Genomic DNA, 22,145 nt, shown 5'->3' with positions numbered 1-22,145 from the left:
CTGAGCTTCCTGGCACTGACACCAGGGGTGACTTCTGCCCTGGAGGAGCTCCCCAGTCAGTAGAGAGACCACATAGGCTGCTCAGGGGATTCGCAGCCTCTGGGCCCCAGCTCTGCTTCTTGCCTCCACTGCACTCCACTGTGCTGGGGTACTCGTGGGCAATGTGGCCCTCAGGTCACTGGGCCTCTGGTGGGGGGCCCAATGGGTGAGGTGGCAGCTGGGCCACCTCAGATCCTCCATCTTCTGTGAGCTTCTGCCCTGCCTAAAAATCACCATTGATGGGGGAACTGAGGCCAAATCTGGGAGCCCTCTGAGCCTCAGGGTCCTCATCTTTGAAATGGGCTGATTCTCTAGCCCTAGTGGGTGTGTGGAGGAGGGCTGGGTTTGAGTCTAAGGAAGATCAGAGGAAGGGACTCAGCAGAAGGCCGGGGGCTTCCTCAGGCCATGCCAGGGAGAAGGGCCCAGGAGACCCCAGCCTCATGTTGCCTTCCAGGAGGAGGCTTTCTGTCCCCTGCACTCCCCTCCATGGCCCTGGGCAGACCTGAGGGACCAGGGTTGGGTTGGCTATGTGGCCCTGGGCACACAATGCCTCCTCCTGCCCAAGGGACCTGCAGCTACTGGGCCCTGTATAAATTCCTCCTTAATTTCCCAGGAGCCCCTGCACAGCGGGAAAAGTTAGTGCTACATAAAGGCCAGGGTGGGGCACGGGCAGGGTGCAGGCAGGGCCAGGGCCGTCCTCAGAGCCACCACCAGGCCCTCTGCAGCTGGGCCACAGCTCCATGCAAGGCCTGTGGGGCGGGCCGGGTGGTGCCGCTGGACGCCCAGGCCCTGAAGTACACGCGGTGGTGGCCCAGGGAGTCGGTGGAGGGAGAGGACTGCGGGCGGCGGTGGGTGTGGAGGGGGCCCCACGCACCGCGCGCCCCACGGGGGCACCCAGGTGGCGCCTATTTCATGCCGCTGCGCAGCACCTGGTTGGCTGCGATGAGCATGACGCTGATGATGAAGGCGATGGCGAAGGCGCAGATCAGGCTCTTGCGCACACACGTCTGACGGATCTGCTGGTTGGAGCAGGCTGTGGCCGCCCGCCGCCGGGGAGCACCAGAGAGAAAAGGGGACAGCCAAGCGATGGACTCAGGAGCCGCCTGCCCTGCACATGGGCTCGTCCCGCGGGGCACACGGGGACGCAAGGTTTGGGGCAGGCAAGGAGGCCCCCAGCCCCCCTCTGCAAGCCCCTAGGTCCTCCCCTGCCCGAGCAGTCGGCCCGCCCGTGGGGCCCGGAGGTGGGTCACTCACTCTCCACGTCCACGGGGCCCTCCTCCGCCGTGCCGAGGTGGCTCTCCTCCTCCGTCATGATGATGTTCTCAATGTCCTTCATGGACAGGTGCTCACAGAAGGTGTCGTAGAGCAGCCGCTTCAGCTCGTCCACGGTCAGCTTTTGCATGTCACACTTGGGTGGGGGGAGACACAGCGCTCTGGACACCAGCACCACCACGGTCCCCCCCAGCACCTGCAGCCACACAAGCCAGTGACAAGCCTCCAGATTCTGGAGGGCTGGGAACCACTCACTCCATTCTCTGAGTCCTCGACCAACACCAACCTCCCCAGGGAACCCCATGGCCCGCTGGGAGACAAGACGTCCAGTGGACAGAGCCTGTGGGTGTCATCCCCCCCCTTTATGGTGTGGGCCCGACCCTTCGCTGGCCCAGTACAGCCCTTCACTGTGCACACAGCCCTGGTCCCAATCAGCCAGGGAGTACCTTCCAGAAGACAGTGTCGAAGTCAGTGCCGTGGAATTTCTCTGGGATCCCCGAGGTGGAGAGCTTGGGTCCCAGGAGGGTCACAAACTCCTCGAAGTCCACTTGGCCATCACCTAGAGCAGGCACAGTTCCAGTCAGCTGGTGAGGCTGCACCTGGGCACCTTGGGCCACCATGGGACCTCAGGCAGGTCCCCTCCTCAGAGCCTCATGTGCCAGTCTCTGGGCTGATGCTGAAGCCAAGTGTGCTGGGGCCCCACCTGACAAGGTGGGGGGGGGGGGTGGCACGCAGCAGGTGGGCCCTGAGCAGGCCTTGCGTGTGGGAGACACGTTTCCCTCTGAACCCTACATGGCTTCCCAGCACCCTGCTGCTGTCCCGGAGCAGGTGTGGAGCCGGACATCCTCCCCACCACACAGACAGGAAATTAAACTCAGGATGGGGGACCGCCTGCCCAGGTCATCACCTGCTCTCTGGGTGGAGATGAGGTGGGGGAGGCAGCCAGAGGAGGATGAGCGGAGGGCACTGGGCATTACTGGTTCTTATGAGTTTTTCCTTGATTAAATGCCAGGTGGCAAATATTTACAACTAAATTGATTTTTCATTTTTGGTGATGGGAAGTGGGGTATTTAGTATATCCGTTCTGCTTTCCTGTACTTTAAAAATTTCTTGGAACACAGAGTGAGAGGGGCAGAATCTCCAACCTTTGGGTATGGCTGGGGCTGTCACTCTCTAGCCTCAATTCTCCAGGCTGAGAAATGGGGCCAGACCTGGCTGCAAACCTAAGCCATGGGCTTGGAAGGCTGGCTGGGAGTGGGGAGAGTAAGAGGCCCCCCCCATGGGCTCAGGCCCTAGACTTGCCCCCCGCCACCAGGTGAGGGGTGAGGAAACAGGCAGGGGGCAGGGCTCACCGTCCATGTCCAGCCGCTGGATGATAACCTCCAGCTCCACCTCGTTGGGCATGTATCCCAGGGAGCGCATGGCCGTGCCCAGCTCCTGCTTGGAGATGAAGCCATTGCCATCGCGGTCGAAGACTTTGAAGGCCTCTCGGATCTCTGTGGGAGGAGCAGAGCAGGTCAAGACCTCACTCCTGTCCCCGACAGCCCACTCTCCAGACCTCCAGGATCCCGGATGCCACAGCCTGAGCCCGGGATGGAGAATCCCCCCTTCCCCTCTAGAGCCCGAAAGTCTGGTCAGAGACAATTGGCAGGTGGCTCAAGAGTCCACTACAGCGCTGCCTCCCTGGAGCTCAGGGCAGGCCAAGCAGGCAGCAAAGGTGCCCAGGCCCCGCATCAGTGACAAGACCGCCCCGGGGGTCTCCGGCTCCGCGTGCCAGGCTCCCACAGCCTCTCCAGGCGTGCTCACGACGACCCCGTGTGGCCGGTACCACGGGTCCCACGGGGCAGGGGAGGACGCCGGGCTAGGCAGCCGGTCTTCTGTGAGCTGCCGAAGGCTTCCCTGCCCACCCTCCCCCTCCATCCCCCCTCCTTTCATCCCCATCGCACTTCCTCCCCAGGCTCAGCTCCCTAACACCGGCCAACACTCATTAATGGCGGCCACGTGAGGCAGCCGCAGCTCCGGGCTAATGGGCTGACAGCTCAGTGCAGACTGCCTCCCAGACGGAGCCCAAGGTTTGGGGGAAGACAGAGGATGGATGGAGCAGCCCCAGGCCAGCTCAGGTGTGGGGGGTCACTCCCCCCACCATTGTATGGAGAGGGAGACAGGCCTGAGGACCTGGGTGACTCAGGGGTGGGGAGCAAGGCACTGGGCTGGGAGCCTGGGAACAAGCAACCCCGTGAGTGACCGTGGGCTAGCCTCAGTCTTACCCACAGTAAAATGGGCGGTAATGGTGTAAGGATGAAAGGGTTTTACCAAGGACATCCAGGAACTGTTGAGGGTTGAAGGGTCCTAACCTCTCCCTGTTCACCCTTTTTTCACCTCTGTTTCTCTGTTTGCTGTCCCTTCATTGTTACTCAGCCCAAGAAAAGTCCTACAGAACATTTCCCGTTGATGGGGAGTGAATCTCATTCCACTCCCACCCTCTCTGCACTAGCTCCCGGGGGTTTCCTTGTTCAATTCACGGGCAGAGGTGAGTTCATGTGCATGCATGCGAGCGTGCGTGCGAGCGTGCGTGCAATCGTGCGAGCGTGCATTTGGAAGGAGAGACAGATGAGATGCTCCACGCTGCCCTCCTGGAAAATGAGGCCCAGAGAGGCTAGGTGGCCAGTGTGGGGTCAGGGCTGTTTCTGGTGAGGGCAGGAGTTAGGCTAGCCCAGGCCTGGCCTAGAGGGTCTGTGAGCCCCTGAAACTGACTGTGGGATCCTGCACCTTGGGGTCATCCCCTGATTCTGCTGGACCCACTACAGCCCAGAGAGGGTGGCCATGTGTCCCAAGCCACATGTGAAGGTGGCTTGGGCTGAAGTCCCAAACTTCATCAGGCTCCTCCCACCTGGCATCTACAGCCAATGCCTGGAGGTTCCAGTTGACATGCAGGCCAAGACAGAGTCAGTGGGCCACACCTGAGTTGCCTAGGCCCCCAGACCCTCTGACTCTGGACCACCCCCTACCCATCCCAGGCAGGGCCTGAGAACCTGGTCTCCTAATCAGTGGCCCCTTGGCCAGGAGAGCAGCTGGGAAGGGAGATCTGGGCCAGGCCCAGGGGCTTCTGTAAACCCTGGACCCTGGGAACTCCAGACCAACTCCCACCTGAATTTTCCAGGGCCACAGAGGAGGTAGTGAGCTCCCCATCCCCAGAGGTGTGTGAGCAGAGGCCCAGCAGTTACGGAGGCTGCTGAGGGAATTCCAATCACCTGGGAGTCTTTGGGTTCAGAGGAAGGCACTGACCATGCAGCCAGGCACACCCTCTGCCCAGCCCTCCACACACACACTTAGGATTCTGGCTGGCACTGTTGGCCTCCTGACCCAGCCATGGGCTCTGCCCATCTCAGGTGTCCTGAACTCCAGCCCTAGGGGCCCTTTCAGTCATGGTGGGCACCAGGGCTGCTCCACCTCCAGGCCTTTGAATATGAGGCTCCTTTTGCTTGGAATGCTCTTCCTCTCACCATGGTGAATTCTGATACATCCCTAGTTCCCAGCGTGGATGGTATCACCTCCCTGGAGCCCTCCCTGCCCCCCCAGCTGACTCTGGCCCTCCTCTGGGCTCCCGCAGACTCCACCCTTCCCCCAAGGATTCCTTCCTGACCACACCAGATTGTGAACTATGAGACGCCATGAGAGCAGGAGCCAGGTCAGTCTTGTTCACCGCTGTGTCCCCGCTACCTGGAACAGTGCCTGTCATTCAAGCATAACCATTTGCTAGTAAGTGGTTAAGTGAATGAATGACTGATTCAGGGAGCCCACCCATCTGGAGCACACACACAAAGGAGCTGACCAGAAGTTCATGCTCCACTTGGTGTGGGGTCATCACTCAGAGCCCATTTACTCTTAGTTTACAAATGACCCTAGTAAGGGCAAGCGTTTGCTTTCTACTCCCCAAGCAGGCAAGAAGCAGGAAGGGAGGCTGAGGATGCTGCTTGTCCCCTTGTGCAGTCCCTAAGGACCCCCTCACTCCATGGGCCACCCAGAGGAGGGGGATCAAGCCGAAGTCAGGGGTGGGGGAACCATCCTCAGACACCCCCAGGTCAGGGGTTGGTTTGGGGAACCCAAGGCAGGCACCCCATCCTTCTGGGTCCTTGGTCGGGAGAGCTCAGGGTGGGATGGCAAAACCCTGGACCCACAGTGGGGCTGCAGTGGGTGCTGGCTCTCTCCCTTGCAATGAATTGGGGTCCAGGCTGTCCCTCCCACACTGACAGGGGCCAGGTGTGGCTCCCAGAGCCCAGGGCTGTTTCAATTGGAGCCCCTGATCTCCTTCTAAAAGTCTTGAGAAAACGCACAGGAGACAGTGGAGGGCAGGTGAATCTTGGGGTCCGTGGGCAGGCGACAGGCCCAGGGGCAGCCCTTTCTCAGGCAGGACTAACCTTCCAAGACCACTAGATCAATCCAAAGACCGCCACCTCCTCATTCATGTGTCGCCTCAGCCACTCCTCCCTGGCATGCCTGGCTCACACCTCAGTCTTACTCTGTGTCCTCACCCTTGCTCAGAGCTGTGACCCAGCACCAGCTGATTTCTGAGGCCAAGTTCAGGGATCACCTTCCCTGCCAGAGAATCAGCACTAAGTCACACAGATTCAGGGTCAGATCCCAGCTCTCCCACATCCTGGTCGGGTGCCCTTGAGTAGGTGTTTGCTCACCTGTACAATGGGGCTGCGGAAATGACTAAATAAGAAAATCAAGCATGTAAGTGCTTGGCTGGGGCTGGGGCTGGCTCAGAACAGGATGCTATAAATCAGAACATCCCAGACGTTCTGGCAGAGCCGGAAGGAGAGGGAGGACTAGGGGAGCTTCAAGCACCAGGCCGGCCTTCCTGTTTGCTGGTGCCAAGACTCGGGGGCCGGGGCTTGGAGTCTGGCTTTGCCACTCAGCAGCCGAGTGACCTGAGCAAGGCACCTCCCTCTCTGAACCTCAAGAGCCTCGCCTGTGAGATGGGAACGTGACTCTTGCCCATCTCTGAAGGCTGGACTCTGCTGGGGGCTCCCAGAGTGGGGTGGGTGTCCTGTTGCTGCTGCCGCCATTGGCACATCCCAGCTGGGCAAGTTTCCCTGAAAGCCTTGCTCTGTTCGCCCCCCACGAGGCAGGGGAAAGCCTGCCGTGCTCCACGTTGGCATGGGGAAGCCTGGCCCAGGCAAGGGCTGGCAGGGCCTCTGGGTTTCTGGGCCGACACTGGTCCCTACCTGCCACCTCCAGCCTGACGCCCTCAATCCCCTCCCCGGCCCGAGGAGCTGCGTCAGGGCCTGAGTCCCCAACCGCCCCCAAGGGATGCCAGCACTGTCAGGGAGCCAGAGTCCAGAGAGGGGGTGCGTGGGCTGGAGGTCACTTTGAGGGGGGCAGTGTCTGTCGTCTGCGGCAACAGCCACTCTCCGCGGCATTGGCCCCGCGCCCCAGCACTTTGGCCTCCCTGAGATTCCAGCCTGACAGAGGCGGCTGCTGGGCTTGCAGAGAAGAGGGGCAGGAAAAGGGACTCCTCTGCCCCCCCATACCCTGAACGCCCTCGTTTGGCCACTCTCATTGCAGGGTCCACCATCTGACTGGGCAGGTCAAGTGCCAAGCCCAGACCTCTGCCCTGGTGGTTGTCTGCCTGTCCGTCTGTCTTCCTTCTCCTCTCTCAGAGGAAGGGCCAGGCTAGGGCTTGCAGCTGCCCCAATTCCCACCCTCAGGTGCTCAAGCACGTCGATGCCACTGGGGTCAGCCTCAGCACTGCCACAGGCCAGGGGGGCTCTGCTATGTGCATCTCAGGGAGAATCCGGGAGATCCTGTACCTCCGCCTCAAGGGAGGTTGGGGGACCCAGACCAGCTCTGCCCAGCCACGTCTACCCTGCCAACTGCCATCCAGGGGTCCCCAGGTGCCTCTGCCAGACCTTCAAGGCCGTTTCCACCCACCCTCTCCCCCAGCCTGCCTTTCTGGCCTGGCCCCCCTGCATACCCCGTGTTCCTTCCTCATGGGCCTTCCCCGACCCCCACCCCTCAGCCTCCCCGCTGCTGCGTCCCGGTCCCTGAGTCCCCACTGCATGCCAGGCCCTGTGCTGAGCACTTCCATCACATCCTCTGTCACTGGCAACCCTGGGGAGGGGCAAAGGGTCAACCCCCTTTTACAGATGGAGAAACCGAGGCAAGAGAGGCAAGTGACTGCCCAAGGTCACTCCATAAATTGAGGGAACAGAGAACTCAAACCCACCACTGCTTGGTTAGGAAGCCCTCACCTTAACCGGGTGTGCTCCACCTCCCTTCCTAGTCCTCCTCCCCCCTCGGACTAACCACCCCCTGGATTTCTGCAGGCAGGCACGTACCGTCTGTAGCATTTCATCCCAAGCTACCGGGCTCCCTCTCCTCGGCACGTGTGGCTCCCCCAGTGATGGGCATCCTCCCAGCAAAGAGCCTGGGTCTTACCCACACTACCCTGGGGTGGGAGCACTGATGAGGCACTGGGGAGGTGGGGGGGGCAGAGGGGGGATCTGTGCTGTGGATGGTCACCCTTCCCACCCAGCCCTGGCACTCAAGGCCCACTGGGGCCTGCAGAGACTTGGTCTCCTAGGAGAAGGGCTTCCAGAGGGCCTGCAGCCAACAAGGGGGCCGATCACCGAGGACTTCCTGTCTTCATCCATGGCTGCCCGCAGACCGGGAGATGGGCTAGGGCCACCAGGCATCTGCTTGCTCCATGACGCCCCCCCTGCCCACCCCAGGGAGGGCTCTGTCCTTCAGATGCCCCCTGTGCCAGGTCCTTCTGCTTCACAGGGCCCAGGAGAAGTGGACAGGAGAGAAGCAGGGAGTGCGTTTTGGTGTGGCTGGTGACTAACGTTCCTGGGCTCCTGCCAGCATGTCCGCCATGCGGTCCAAGGGGAGCCTGCGGCCTCTTTGCCCCTGCACTGCCCACCCTGTGCCCTGCTCACCCCTGCACCCCAGCCTCCTCAGCTTCTCCCCTTCCTTGGGGTCTGTACTCCAGGGCTGGGAGATCAGGAGAGGAGGGACCAGTGAGGCCCATAGCAGGGCTGCCAGGGTCATGGTGGGGTGCTGGGAGCAAGGGGAGGGAATGAGGGGAAAGCTGCCGGTGTAGGGGGACAATGTTTACCCCTGCCCGCGTGGCCAGGAGGAAGGTGTGGATGAGGATCTGTGGAGGGGAAACTGGTAAGAGGTTTGCGGTGGACCAGGGCAGGAGAAGACAGTGTTAGGGAAGAGACAGCCTATGCCCCATCCCCTGCCCTCTTGTCCCTCATCATACTCCCTCCTTTTCCCAGGCCCTGGATGAGACTTTTTGTTCCTGGGCTTCGGCCCAGACAGGGCAGGGACTTGGGCTTTGGAATTCAAGGCCAAAGACCCAGTAGCGGCACCCATCCATCTGTCCTGCCCGCCTCAAACATCAGGCTCTATTTCCATGGTTCTCCCAACCTCTGGAGGCTTTTGGGGGGACTTGGTGAGAAGCAGGCGGCTCATAGTCTGTGGTGCAGTGCAGGGGTGGGGGTGGGGTGGGGTGGGGGTAGCTGCCTTCTCTTGATCTTCCCCCTGATCCCGTCTGACTCCCCCAGGATCTGCTCCCTCCAGGGCTGGGGGATGAGGCTGGATCGCTCTCCATGGCTTGTGCTCCCACCATCATCCCTGACTGCGCTGGTGTCTCAGCTGCACCCCCCAAAGGCCCTGTTGAGTCCCAGATCGCAGAGACCCCTGGACCTAAGGTACCTGAAGAGAGGCCCAGCTTCTGGGTGATCACAGCCCCTCCCCCAACAGCAGACAAGCAGATCCCAGGGGGCCAAGACTCCCATCAGCCCAGAGCCCCTCACTCCACTCCATATGGGACCCCAGGAGGTCTGGGGGGAGGGAAAACCTAAGCACCTGTCCCCAGCCCAGTAGGGAAAGAGCTCGCAGGCCCCAGGGGTCTCATCGCTCCTCAGAAGTCTCTGTCCAGGGACCCTGGCCTCTGCCATCTGCTCTGATCTCGCCTAGCCTGCTGCCTAAGGTCCCCATTCATGTCCAGAGGTGGAGGGACTCCAGGGGGACAGATTTAGGTCCCGGCCTCTCTGCCTTTCCCTACCAGGTTTGGTTATCTCAACCAAGCCGCCCAATCTGGCCACTTGTTGTCGCCACCACCTCCCGGGCCGCCTTCCTGGCGCTCCAGGCTGGGGGTCCCCGCAGGGCTGTGGGGAAGGGGCTATGGCCGCAAGAGGGGCTGCGGGCAGCCCGGGAGCCGGCAGGAGCAGGGCAGTCGCCCTCTCCCCTTCTCTCGCTGCCCGAGCAGATTGGATTTTAAAAGCGACACGAGCGGAATGTCAATGCCAGCGCAGAGCCGCGGGCGGCCGCCGCGGAGGGGATCAAGATGCGGGTGCTCTGGCCGGGCCGGCGGAGGGGGCACAGCTCAGACCCCAACCCAACCCGCCGCGTTGCCGCACCGTCACCGCGGATTGCGCGGCCCCGTGACCCCGCTGCGGGGCCCGGCAAGTTTCCGCAGCGCGGGGGACCACGCGGGCAGGGGCTGGGCCGCCCCTCCGCCTTGGCGACCCCCACCGCGGCGCCCAGGGTGCGAACTCGTCCTGCCTCCCCGCGCAGCTGTTCGCTGGAGTGCCCACCTGGCAGGCGGCACCTGCAGACAGCCCCCCACCCCCGCTCCCCTAGACCGCGCTTCACCTGGGCGCACAGGTAGGAGAGCCGGCGGGCGGGGGTCCCGGCGGGGCACTCACCCTCGAGCTCGTCCTCAGGGATGTCCACGGGGCGCTGCTCCGACAGCAGGTTGGGCACGGTGTAGATGCCCCGGTACATCAACGCCGCCGTCACCGGGTGGAACGGCATCTTGGAGGCTCCGCGCCCGCCCGCCCGCCGCAAACTTTGAGGTCGGGGCTCATGGGCCGGCGGCGGCCCCGGGGGCGGCTGGAGCGGGCAGGGCGCGCGGCTGCGGAGGGCGGCCCGGCGGCGGCAGTGGCGGCGAGGCGAGGGGCGCCCCTCCGGGGGCCTAGCGCCCCCGCGCCCCGGGCCGCCGGTCCATGCCGCCCCCTCGTTCGTCGGGCTCCCGGCCGGGGCCCCGCAGGGGCCGCGGGGGCGGCGCCACTCGGGCCTCTTCGCTCGGGCCGCTGCTCGCTGCGCCCGCCGCTCCCGCTCCTCGGTGCCCCGCGCGCTCCGCGCTGCGCGCTGCTCGCCGCCCGCTGGTCCGCTCGCCGGCGCGGCCGCCCGGCCCGCCGCTCCGGTTCTCGCCGCCTCCCGTGCTCGCTCTCTCGCTCTGTGCAGCTCTGGCTGCGCTCCCCGCCTCCTCCGCCCGCCGCCCGCCCCCTTCGTGCTCCCCCACCCCCACCCCGCCCGCCCCTTCCCGCCGCCGGCCCCTGTGCGGCCGCCCCTCGCCGGCCAGGGGTTCCTTCTCCCCTTTGCCCCGGGCTCCCCTTTCTTCCTGAGGAGGATCACTCGCCCCCCCCAACGCCCATACAAACCAAGTCCGCAGCCACCAGGATTAAATTAAGGTGGGGGTGGGGCCCTTCCTTCCAGCCCCTTGGCTGGCCCCCACCCCCATGAACAGAGAGCCAGGAACTGAGGACCAGATACCTGGCAGCGAGGGGAGGTCTGCCCCAGACGCCTGGATCCTCGAAGAGAATCACACAGTGTTGGCGCCAGGAGAGGCTCCAAAGTGGGGAAACTGAGGCTGAGAGAGAAGGGCGTTGACCAAGGTCATGGGGCAGGGCCGGCAGGCAGGAGCTGGGGACAGCTCTGGAGCAGGCTTCCCTGCCCTGTGGCTGAGACATCGCACCTGACCTTGCCTCCAACAGTGGAGCCTCCTTCCCAAGCCCTCACCACCGCTCAGCCTGCAGAGAGGGAGCCAGGCCCCAGAGAGAGTGGGGGACAGAGAGGTGGCTGGGTGCCTGTAGGGACTGGTGTGAGGGAGGCTTTGTCAGTTCACATAGCTCCAGGTTAGACCTAATACTTGTGCAGGGCTCTCCCAGGCCCCAGAGCTTGTGTGCGCGTGGAGTGAGGGGTCAGGTGTTCGTGGGAGCAGTATGCCTGTGCATGTATCCGTTATCCACGAGGGTGTGTACATGTGTTTTCGAGTCCACACGCAGATGAACGCATGTTGGGAGTGTGTGTGGACACCTGTGTGTGCCAAGGTTGTAAGCTGGGAGGGCAGGGCAGGAACCCGTGGGCGGGTGGGGGGCAGTGTGCAGCCCCTGGCTGTGGGCCTGTGTTCGCAGACGGCCATGCATATTTATGGAGGAGGGATTGACCCTCTGGCCTCGCCATGGCCCCAGCTGCGGACCCCGCCCCTTGAGGCCCCATCGGAACCACCTCCCTGCTCCCTTTGGTCCAATCAGCCCTCGGCCCCAGGGGAAAAGCTGATTGCCACGGCCCTCTATGGCCCTGCCCTTCCCAGGCTGATTACATTTTTCTGCTTTTGTCGCTGATTAATCACAGCCCTGTCTCATGGCCTGGGGAGAGGGGCTCAGGGAGAGATGCCAGCCTTGGCTGAGCTGGGCTGGGCCAGGCCTGGGCCCCAGCACTTCTTGGACTTGGCTGTGGACACAGCTCCCAGCAGCATCTACAACCTGCAGAGAAGCCAGGAAGGACCCCAGCTGTTTGTCTGTCTGTCTCCCCAGCCTCTATGGGCCAGCTGGGTGCCCATTAGGACCTGGGACTGGGGGCTGTGTGAGGCCCCAGAAAAGCCCCTCCCGAAGCCCTCCTGGTCCAGCTGTCCCGGGTCTGATGTTCCACCCTTAGAACTGAGTGCTTTGAGCTCCCTCGGGTCTTCTGCTGGAGCAGAGGAATGGGGAAGAAAGAACCTGGACCTCGGAGCCAGACAGACCTGGGGCTGCTGCCGTGGGACCTTCGTCACCTCCCTTAACCTCCTGGGGCCTCGGTTTCCCTCATGAAGTGAGGGTGGCAGTGCTACCTCCCGGGCAGTGTGAAGATGAAGAGATGTAACCTATGAGAGGTGCCTGGCAGGGCGTCCCTGTGTCTCTTGGGAGTTTACTATTAGCATGAAAATCCCCCCGGGGTATATGCAATAATAATAATTATAGCTGCAACGTACTGATGGGGAGCGTGAATGACAGCAGCTCAATCCTTTGGTGTTTACTGAGTGGCTAGCCAGTTCTAAATCAGGACCCCCACGTCTAGGGAAGGTGGGCTGGAACCTGCTGAGGGGCTGCTGGGAAACCCAGCTCCTGGTGACTTTCCAAGAGGCTGCCACACAGCATGTTGGCACTCGCCAGACGGAGCTCCCATTGCATCCCCTGTGGCTCCCAGCCGCGCTGTCCAGGCAGAGAATCTTCAAAGGACGGGCAGAAACAGCCCCCGAGTAAATCAAGCAAAAATCAATTGTGTGGGCCTGACTAGCACTACCTGCAGGTCAGTGCTGAGGGAAGGTGTGGGTGTCTGCTAAGACATGGGCCCTCCTCCTGGCCTCAGCCTTGGTCTGTGACCATCTTGTGACCAGGCTGCTCCCTGGGACAGGCTCCCACCAGGCCAAAGGGACAGGACCCTCCAGGTTTATAGCACCAAGGGATTATAGCACCAAGGTCGTGGTGCACCCCACTGCTTGGGTCATTCTTGACCTCAGGCCAGTCGCTCTTATCTCCCCTGGTGCAAAGCCATGGCCCATGGAGCTGGCTGTGTGTCCAGGGAGCTTCCACACGCCACCAGCTGCACCTGGGCTACACCTGGGCTGTGCATATGACCTGCACAGAGTCCCCTAAGACTCTGAAGGCATTTTGGCCACACCCCACTCATGGTCAAGGGCACCCCCATTCAGGGAGCTGAAGGGACCAGGTTAGGTCATGCAGAGTTATGAGATAGAGCTGGGGTTCAAGCTCAAGGCAGGAGCTGGGTAGGGATGGGATGGGAATACAGGCTCTGGGCCATGCTGCTCTCTTCCTGCCCTTCCAGGGTCAGAGGAATGCCACCTCCTCTGGGAACCTTCATCGACCTCCTCGGCCCTCTGGTGGGCAGCCCCTGGGTGCTAGGTCCTGCGAGCAAGCCAGGCTGGGAGTCAGAGGATGAGGGGGAGCTGCTTGTACCTGGGGCTCACAGAGCAAGCGCCAGAGGGCTGGGCAGCATGGTTAAGGCCGAAGCTCATTGCCTGATGAAGGGCAGGTGCGGGGGGCAGTTTTTACAGAGGAAGGACATGGAAACAGGGCTTTCGGTTGAGGAGGCAGTGCCATGAGCAGTAAGAGCTCTGCATGGAGAATCTAGAGCTGGACATGTGCCTTTGGGTGTCTCTGAACCTCAGCTTACTCACCTGTTAAATAGGAACACATCCAGCCCCCAGAATGAATGCTTAGTTCCTGCACGCGAAGTGCTCAGGCACGGAACACGGTGGCTCTTACTATGAGTCAAGGGAACTCCAGGAGGAAGAGCAAGGGTGGGCAAAAGCTCAGAGGTGTGTGAGGACCCCACTCAGCTCTGGAGGGCAGGGTCTGGGTCTGCACCCCCCAGATCCGAGTGCCTGGCACAGGACTGGGCTGGGCTTGGGAAAGTGGCAGGGGCTGGATGAACATCTGCTGAGAGAATGAATGAGAGAATGAATGAATGAACGAAAGATCACACACCAGCCCACCCGCCCTTCGGTGTTGCAGCCCCGTCCTCTCCTCTGCACGTCACAGGGGAGCAGATGGTGAGATCACAGCGTGTGAATTGTGTCTGTCACTCCCCCATCTGGGGAAGGTGCTGCTACCATCACACTGCACTCCCTGGGGTGCCACCAGGAGACTCGTGGGCCCTCCAGGGAGGGGTCTCCACAGACTTCCCCCACTAGTCCTTTGCTCAGGGTGCTGGAAACCTGGGGAGAGGTGCCCCATCTGTGACTCTGGGAGAATCCACCAAGTGGCAGGGAGGCAAGAGGAGAGAAGTGGGGACTACCCTGTCCAGAGGCTGGCTGCCTCCCTGCCAGAGACTGGAGCCCTCTCATCTCAAAACCAGCATGTTCCCCAGCATCCTGTCGCCACCCACATTCAGCACCAGGGAGAGCTACTGGCAGAGCCCAGGGCCAAGCCATAGCGGGTAAAGTTGTGGAAGGATCCGGGAGGGCCTTACAGCAATACATGGACCCATTATCCAGAAGAGGATATCAAAATGGAGGGAGGGCAAGCACCAAGCTCAAGGTTTTGCTGGGGCTGCTGACCGCAGCCCTGCCCAAACTTGGGGACCGCTGGGGGAGGCAGGGAGGTGCTGGTGGGGGAAGGGCACATCCAGGGAGGGCAGAGGCTCTGGCCTCTGCTCCTTGGCTAGGGGACAATATTGTTCCAAGAACCCGCTGGGGACAGTGTGTGGAGATGAATAAAATATTCATCATCCGGGAAAACTCACACAGTCACTTGATGAATAATGGAATTTATAGACCTGCAGAGGCAGACCCAGCCATGAGGGGTGCGGGCCAGGACCCAGAGGCCCCTGTCTGCTCTGATCTTGCCTTGCCCTGAGCACCCTCTCTGAGCCCTTAGATGCCCAGTTCCTACAGGTGACAGGGGTAGACAGGACAGAGCAGGAGGCAGAGTCCATGAGAGGGAAACAGGGTGAAAGGGACAAGTCCTTGAATTTGTTACTCCTTGAGAATCAGCTTGGTGGTAGAAAAAGAGCACTGAACTCAGAGTCCCTTGTGGCTGGGATGAAACCTGGCTGCTGTTACCAGTTCTGTGCCCTGGGTGTGACACCCAGTCCTGCCTCAGTTTCCTCCTCTGTAAGATAGGGTTGACTCTACCACTACCCAACCAGGGTTGCTGGGATCTGATGAGATAACAAAGGTGACAGTGCCTGGTACGTCTGTCCCTGGCACACACAGGGCTGGGACATGTTGCTGAGAGGCTGGACCTTTAGAGCCTCCCTTTCTGGCTCTCACCCTACCCTGGGCCCAGAAATGGTCTGGAAGGCAGAGGGAGGCATGGCCATAGGAGCAGAGAAGCTTCTAGTCCTTGGGGCAGGGTTTGATGTCAATAAGTGCAAAAAACCTGGCCTGGGAGAGACAGACTCAGGCACTCAACCAGGCCCCCCTACCCCGGAGAGTCGGCTTGGCTGGGGCCTGGGCAAGGGCACCTTTAAAAAGCTTCCCAGGAGCTTCCAAGGGTTAGAACCACTGCTCCAGGGAAGAAGGCTTGGTCAGGGAAACTGAGTCTGGGCAAGGGTGAGAAGAACTTGGTGGTGTCCAACCCAGGAAATGACAGCGATCCCTGCCCCTGGTCCCCTTTGGGCCTCGGTCTCCCCCTTTGGGCAGGCTGCTGACTGGCTGGGGCATCAGGGGCCCAGCCCCTGCTCCAGTCCCACTTCCTGAGTGCCAGCTGTGGCAGCTGGCAGAAGACAGGCGCGAGGCAGCTCCTAATTGCTCTGGGCGCCCAGATCCCTGCCTCAGTCTGTCGCCTCTGATGAGATGCTTGACTGATTTGCCCAGGGCAGCCGCTCCTCCAGAAGAGGCCCCAAGTCCTGCTGGCCCGAGCATCAGACAAGGGTGTGGGTAGGAGGAAGTTGCCTCTCCTCGCAGGCTCTGGCCATCTCTGGAGTGGGATGAGGGTGCCTCTCCTTTCGGCATTTCTTTGTGTGACATAAAGAGCTTGTGCATAAACTTCCATTTGAACAAGAGCTGCATAGGTGCTGAAATGTGCAGACCTTGTGGGTGGGCTCTGCGGCCTCATCTGGCACACGACATGTCCTCTGGGATCAGACCTGAGAGAGAAACAGTGTGACCTCAGGCAAGTTGTTGGACTTCAGAGTCTTGGTGTCTCACCTGGGAATAAGGGTACCCATTTCTCAGGATGAGCACAGGAGGAGGATGACAGGGAAGGCACTGAGCCCAGGGTCCAGGGCAGAGCGCAAACATTCGCCGTCACTGCTCCTGTGGTGTCTCAGAGGGGTCATTGTGGTACCGGGGACCGGCAGCCTTTAGCACACCAGGCTGAGTTCTCAGGCTGGTGCCTACCTCCCTGTCTCCAGCTGCCCGGGCCCTTCCCCCCACCCCGTCCCCTGCTCCTGCCCCTCCCCTGTTGTGGAAGCACCTCCAGGGCAAGGGCTGGAGATCAGACAACTGAACCCTCTGGCCCTCCCAAGGGGGTTCTCAGATCCTGACATCTCAAATTCGTTCTCGGGAGAAGCAAATTACTTACCTGGCTTCAATCATCCAGCCCAACATTTACCTTTCTCCATGTGTGAGCTTCTGCCTCCACCTGCCACCATGCGGCCTGGGTGCTGCCTGTGTTTGCACACCTCCAGGGACGGGGAGCTCACTCCCCCCACCTCCAGGCAGGGCAAGCACTTGCCTATTCCCTGGCCTCTGGCTTTGTGCTCCAAGATCTCCCCTGTGCTGAGACAAGGCACTGAGGGTCCCCCAAAGGAGCACCTGCTTGTCACCTGGGAGATGGACAGTGCTGATCTGTGAGTAGCTCATCAGAGTGGTGCCCCCAGCACAGTGGGGACACCGTGTAATGATGGCACCTCGAGGCTATGGGCAGAGGGCACTGTGGTAGCAGAGAGAGGGGGCAGGGGATGGGGGGGCCAGGCTTTCAGATGAGTGCTTACGGCCCCTCGTCCTGGGTCTCAGCTATGCAGGTTGGCCTGGCGCTGAAACACGGGGCCATGAACCAGTGAGTCTGATGAGAACGTGGGGGAGGCCCAGACTGGAGGCGCTGCCCAGGTAGAGGCTGGTTTTGCCGAAGTCCCTCCTCCCCTGCCCGCTTCCGATTCCGTAGGGAACAGGGCTATGATCTTTTGGAGTCCCTGATGTTGGGGGACAGGGCACTAGGACGCCAGGGGTGGTGGGTGGAGGGACTTCCTTCTGAGCTGCTGAGTTAGGCCCCCAGCCCTGGCCCTGGTCAGACCCCACGCAAGGGGCCGCTGATGGGCCTCTGTGGCCTGAAGTGCCCTGGTCATGTCGAGCCTAAGTGACGATAAAATCGACAGCAGTTTAATTGGTAATTTTAATCCTGGACAGAGCAGTAATGGCGTTACTAATTGGATTGTTAGAGATTTGTGCTTTATGGCTATGTAATTAGAAGAGCTATGGAGGGCCAGGGTGAACTGGGGGGCCATGCAGGGCCAGGGCCAGGGAGCAGCAGGTGGGGGGGGCCCTTCCCTGGCTGGCGTTGGGTCATCACTGGGACCTCCTGCTCTTCTGCCGCTCCTTCCAAGCAGGGCTCCTGGGGCAGCTGAGTGGGGTGGGGGCAGCCAGGGTCTACACATGCCCCTCTCAGACCTGGGGTTCCATCATGTCGAGAGGAGAGGAGGAGACCTTGGCAAGCATGACACGAGGGGACCTGTAAGTTCAAAGCTCAGTTCCCTATAGAACGGGGTAGAGGGGCTCCCTGAAGCCCAGCCCCTCTCTGTGCTCCCAGGGCTCTGGGGAATCAGAAAGAGGTCTTAGGTCCTCTCTCCCTGTTCAGTTCCCAGATGGGGAAACTGAGGCCCAGGGAGGGGAGGGGACAGCCTGTGTGGGCTCCACGCTGGCCTCATATGTGTGTCTGAGACTCACCAGCCCTGGAAACTGGCATTTGGTGGCTTTTTTGCACACACATCGCTGCCATTCTGCACCTGTGTGAGGGACACACGGGCTGACATCTGGAGCATAGAGAGGGGCTGAGGGGGGCGTCCAGACCTACCCCAGGCATGCGGGGCAGACGTTGTGAGGTGTCTTGTCAGGGGGGCAGGGTGGAGAATCCTTTGGATTGAGTTCACAAGAGGCTACAATGATTTCTGGCACTCAATAAACATTTGCTGGATTAATTAATAAGGAAAGAAAAAGAAAAAAGAAAAGGGAGGGAGGGAGGACAGACAGACCATGGACAGAGGGCCTCTGTCCAATGTTAGGCCCTCCCATTGGTCTGCTAAACTACCACTGGTCACTTTCCTAACCTAGGCGTAGTTCCCTCCACCTTCTTCCAAGGGAGCACAATGTACCTCTCTCCTCACCTCTCTGCCCTCGACTCTTCCCCTTGTTTACCTGCTCCAGCTGCCTCACCTGACAGAGTGCCAGGCACACTCCTGCCCCAGGGCCTTTGCACTTGCTGTGTTGTCTGCTAGAAATGCTCTCCCCCTAGACATCTTCATCGCTCACTCCTTCAGGTCTTTACTCAAAAGTCACCTTCCTGATGGGCTTTCCTTGGCCACACACTTGCTTAAAAAAACAAAGCAAAAGACAAACCACACCTGTTCTCCCACTGCCCTGCTTTATTGTCCTGGCTTGCACTTACCACAACATAACACACCGTGGACTTTCTTTTTTTTTTTTTTTTTTTTTTTTTTTTTTTTTTTTTGCGGTATGCGGGCCTCTCACTGTTGTGGCCTCCCCCGTTGCGGAGCACAGGCTCCGGACGCGCAGGCTCCGGACGCGCAGGCTCAGCGGCCATGGCTCACGGGCCCAGCCGCTCCGCGGCATATGGGATCCTCCCAGACCGGGGCACGAACCCGTATCCCCTGCATCGGCAGGCGGACTCTCAACCACTTGCGCCACCAGGGAGGCCCGCGTGGACTTTCTTTTCTTGCCTGTTGCTGGATTTTGTTCACGACTGCATCCCTAGTGTTGTGACATAGAGCAGATGATCATACATAGTTGTTGAATGAGTGAATAAGTGAATGAATGAATGCAAACTTGGAGGCTCCCTACCGAGGCAGCCCTGGGAGGTGAGGGCAGGTTGTGTGGGGGTGCACTGTGCAGGTTGAGGGGGCCAGGAGGCTGACATGGGGTGGTGTGGTGACTAAGACCCCCCAACTGTGAGCCTTCCCTCTGGCTCCCCACCCCCACAGCATGGCTCCATAAGGAGCAGTGTCCCAGCGACCTACATCAGCAAATTACTCGGCAGATGGGGGCTGGGGAGATAAAAATCTCCATCCTCCTGCCAAGTGCTCCACCTCGGTTCCCTCCACTTGCATCAACTGACCATCAGCCTGACCCACACTCCCTTTCGGGTCACCCCATGGCCTCCAACTGCCTCTTTTGTGCTCCTCCCGCAGGAATCGGCTACCTCTGGGGTGGGCTTTGGGACTCCAAGGAGACCCCTCCTCTGCTGGCCCCAGCTCCCTGTTCACAGGCAAGAGTCAGTGCCCGAAACCTCACCATCAGCACCAGGGTGGGTCCCTCCAGGGCGAGCGCCAGCCCACCTGCCTGGCCAGGCTGCCTCAGGCTTCTTCGTTGGGTGATGTATGGCCCAGTGGCCCTGCCAGGAGGCGACAGCAGATGGATGGGCAGTGCCGAGGGGTGGGCTCAGAGCCAGAGCGGGAGCGGGCAGTGGGGAGGCGCCTGGCTCTGGAGAAAGCCATTCCCGGAATGCCACCCTCACTGACCTCGGGCAGGACAGCGAGTGCAGAGGGAGCTGTCTCCCGCGTGGCGCTCACACTGTGGCCCTCGGTGTGGGGAAGTGCAGGGAGCTGGGGGCTCTTGGCTCCTCCTGGCATCTCTCCAGGCCTCAGTTTCCTCCTCTGTAAAATGGCAATGAAGCACCCACTGGGAGGCGGCAGGGAGGATTACCTGAGAGGATGCTCACCACCCACAGCCCCCGGCCTCAGGGGCGCTCCCACTCCCAACCCTGTTAGGCCTGGTGCTGGGCCAGGGAGGGGCTATCCCTAAAAGTCCACTTCCTCCTCCCTGTGTCTCCCCCTGACCCCCTCCCCCACCTTCCCTCTCCTGGCCTTTGGGAGAATCGCACAGCCAGAGATGTAGAAGACCTTGGCAAATTTCTAGTTCAACCTCCCTCCAATTTTCCAGAGGGGAAAACCGAGGTCTTGAAGGAGGCAGGACCTGCCCAAGGTCAGGTGGGAGGGCTTGGGAGACCCCTCATGGTGCTTCCTGAAAGAAGTCGCCTCTCCACCCCAGGAGGGTGGGGCGTGAGGGGCTGGTACCGCTGCCCAGCAGGTGGGGAAGGACGGGCAGGACAGCGCTGGACACAGGGAAGGGGGCCGGGAGGGCTGGTGCAGTTGCTGCGGCCGAGTCAGGATGCGCCAGACGCCTCCGTGGGATCTGTCTGCATCCAAGGAGACCAGGACACTGGGCGGACGGACGGCGTGTCCTTGCTGGCTGGGCCTGGAGGAGGGCTGGGGAGTGTGTGGGGGGGTCATTCTGGGAACCAGGCTGCCTGTGGAGCCAGGCGGCATCTCCTGGCATCTGTTCACCTGCCCTGCTCCCCAGAGGAGCCCGGACTCCACATGGGGCTCCCGACGGCTGTGGGTACGTGACACAGATGTACGTGGACAGGTCTGCTGGACGCGTGAGGGGTGTGGGCCTGTGCATGTGTGTCTGTAGCCAAGTGTGTGTGCACACGTGTGTGCCGGGGGGATAGGCACATGCAGGGGTCTGAGCACCTGGGCCCCTAGAACCCAGGGCTGGGGCCCACATCACACGTGTCTGGGTGTGCAATGCACTTTGCACGTGTGGGCCTCTCTGGACACGCAGGCATGGATGAGGTGTGGGAGTACACAGGTGGGCATGGGGAGAGACAGATGTTCACTCGGCAGCCACCAGGCCCCGCACAATTCGGCCTCAGCTTTGGTCCAAAGGAATCGTCAAATGGGGAAACTGAGGGCAGCAGCCTGCCTAAGGCCCCCAGGGCTCCTGCCTGTAAATCCAGGAGAACCGCTCGTGCCCCATCCTCCTCACAAGGTGGGGCTCAGACAAGAAAGTGCACCCCTCAAGGTAAGAGATGGGAAAGGCTCTGCAGCAGATCATGGCAGCACTCTGGAATGTGAGTCTTACTTTGGACTCGTTCTTCTGAGCAGAACCCCAGGGTTGGATGTGGCCTTTGAGGTCACCTGGGGAGCCCCTGCTTCTAAGTCTGGGGGGGGATGGGGGTGCTGACAGCCAGGACCCTTGCAGAGGAGGGAGCCCCTGCTGGAGGGTCTCGTCCCCTCTCCGAGTCTCTATTTCCCCACTTGTAGAATGGAGAGGACCCCTCCTCCCGGGTCCCTGCTGGAGGGCTGGAGACCCAAGGTCATCTCAGGGGCGAGGCAGTGGTCCCGCCATGCTCTCCTGCCGGTCTGGGAGGGGTGATGAGCCCAGGGCGGGGGAGGAGGGGGCTGAGGGATATGAGGCAGGGAGGCAGGCCTTCCGGTTCAGTTAGTGAAGGGATTTGTCATTTTAATGATGCGATATTTCTTGCCTGGCTCCTGTCCGTGGCAGCACGAAGGGGACAGCTGCCTCCCTGAATAAGTTGGTGCCCGTGCCGGTGGGGGCTGCCCTTGGACTACCTCACCAAGCCAGGCTGAGGCTGGGGTCGAGGCTCAGATACCAGGGCTCAAGGGGCCAATGGCTCCCACACAACCTCGCCCCCAGCCCAGCTCTGCTTCTCCCTCTCTGTGTGACCTTGGGCAGGTCCTGCCCCGTCTCCAAGGCTTGGTTTCCTCATCTATAAAATGGGGCTAACGCGATCACCCCCGTGGCTTCTGCCACTGACAACTATTGGCTCCAGAATCTTCACTCCCTCCCCTTTGCTGCCCCCTCCAGTCCCACCTGCCAGGGTCTGCTTCTGCTCCTGAATTTCTACAGACCCTTGGCAGGCTGCCCTCCCCCAGGAGCAGTGGGGTTTTTTTGAAGCGCCAACCTGGCTCTGGCTCCCCCTCATCCAGAGGTGAGCCCAAGCTGGCCTCGCCCCAGTCCCCAGACTCCCTGGGCCCCCGTCCCATCCCATCTCCAAGCCTCAGTCATTCTGAACCTGTCACAGCTGTGGGACCATCCCTTGCTTTTCTCATTTCTGGCCCTTTGTACAAGCTGCTCCTTCTGCCCTAGTCAGACCCATCACCCTGGTCCCTCAGGTCAGAGGCCTCCTCTGGCTTTCACAACTGCCCTCTATTTGCCCTGTGACCACACTTGTTACACTGGAGGGTGACAACTGGTTTCCTAATCTGTGTTG

The 22,145-nt window shown here is 61.1% G+C and overlaps 1 protein-coding gene across 1 annotated transcript; it reads right to left on the bottom strand.

The window, feature by feature from the left end:
- Positions 1-944: 944 nt before the first annotated feature.
- On the bottom strand, positions 945-10,143 carry CABP7 (calcium binding protein 7). The gene is made up of 5 exons (XM_060119573.1): positions 10,035-10,143; positions 2,664-2,807; positions 1,758-1,870; positions 1,294-1,447; positions 945-1,072 (listed from the first exon to the last, which is right to left on the bottom strand). Exons 1-5 carry the CDS (start codon positions 10,141-10,143, stop codon positions 945-947), a joined length of 648 nt encoding a protein of 215 aa, XP_059975556.1.
- Positions 10,144-22,145: the final 12,002 nt, after the last annotated feature.

This window comes from Mesoplodon densirostris, chromosome 15 (assembly GCF_025265405.1).
Source record: "Mesoplodon densirostris isolate mMesDen1 chromosome 15, mMesDen1 primary haplotype, whole genome shotgun sequence".
NCBI lineage: Eukaryota > Metazoa > Chordata > Mammalia > Artiodactyla > Ziphiidae > Mesoplodon > Mesoplodon densirostris.
This window is presented reverse-complemented; position numbering and strand designations above follow the sequence as displayed.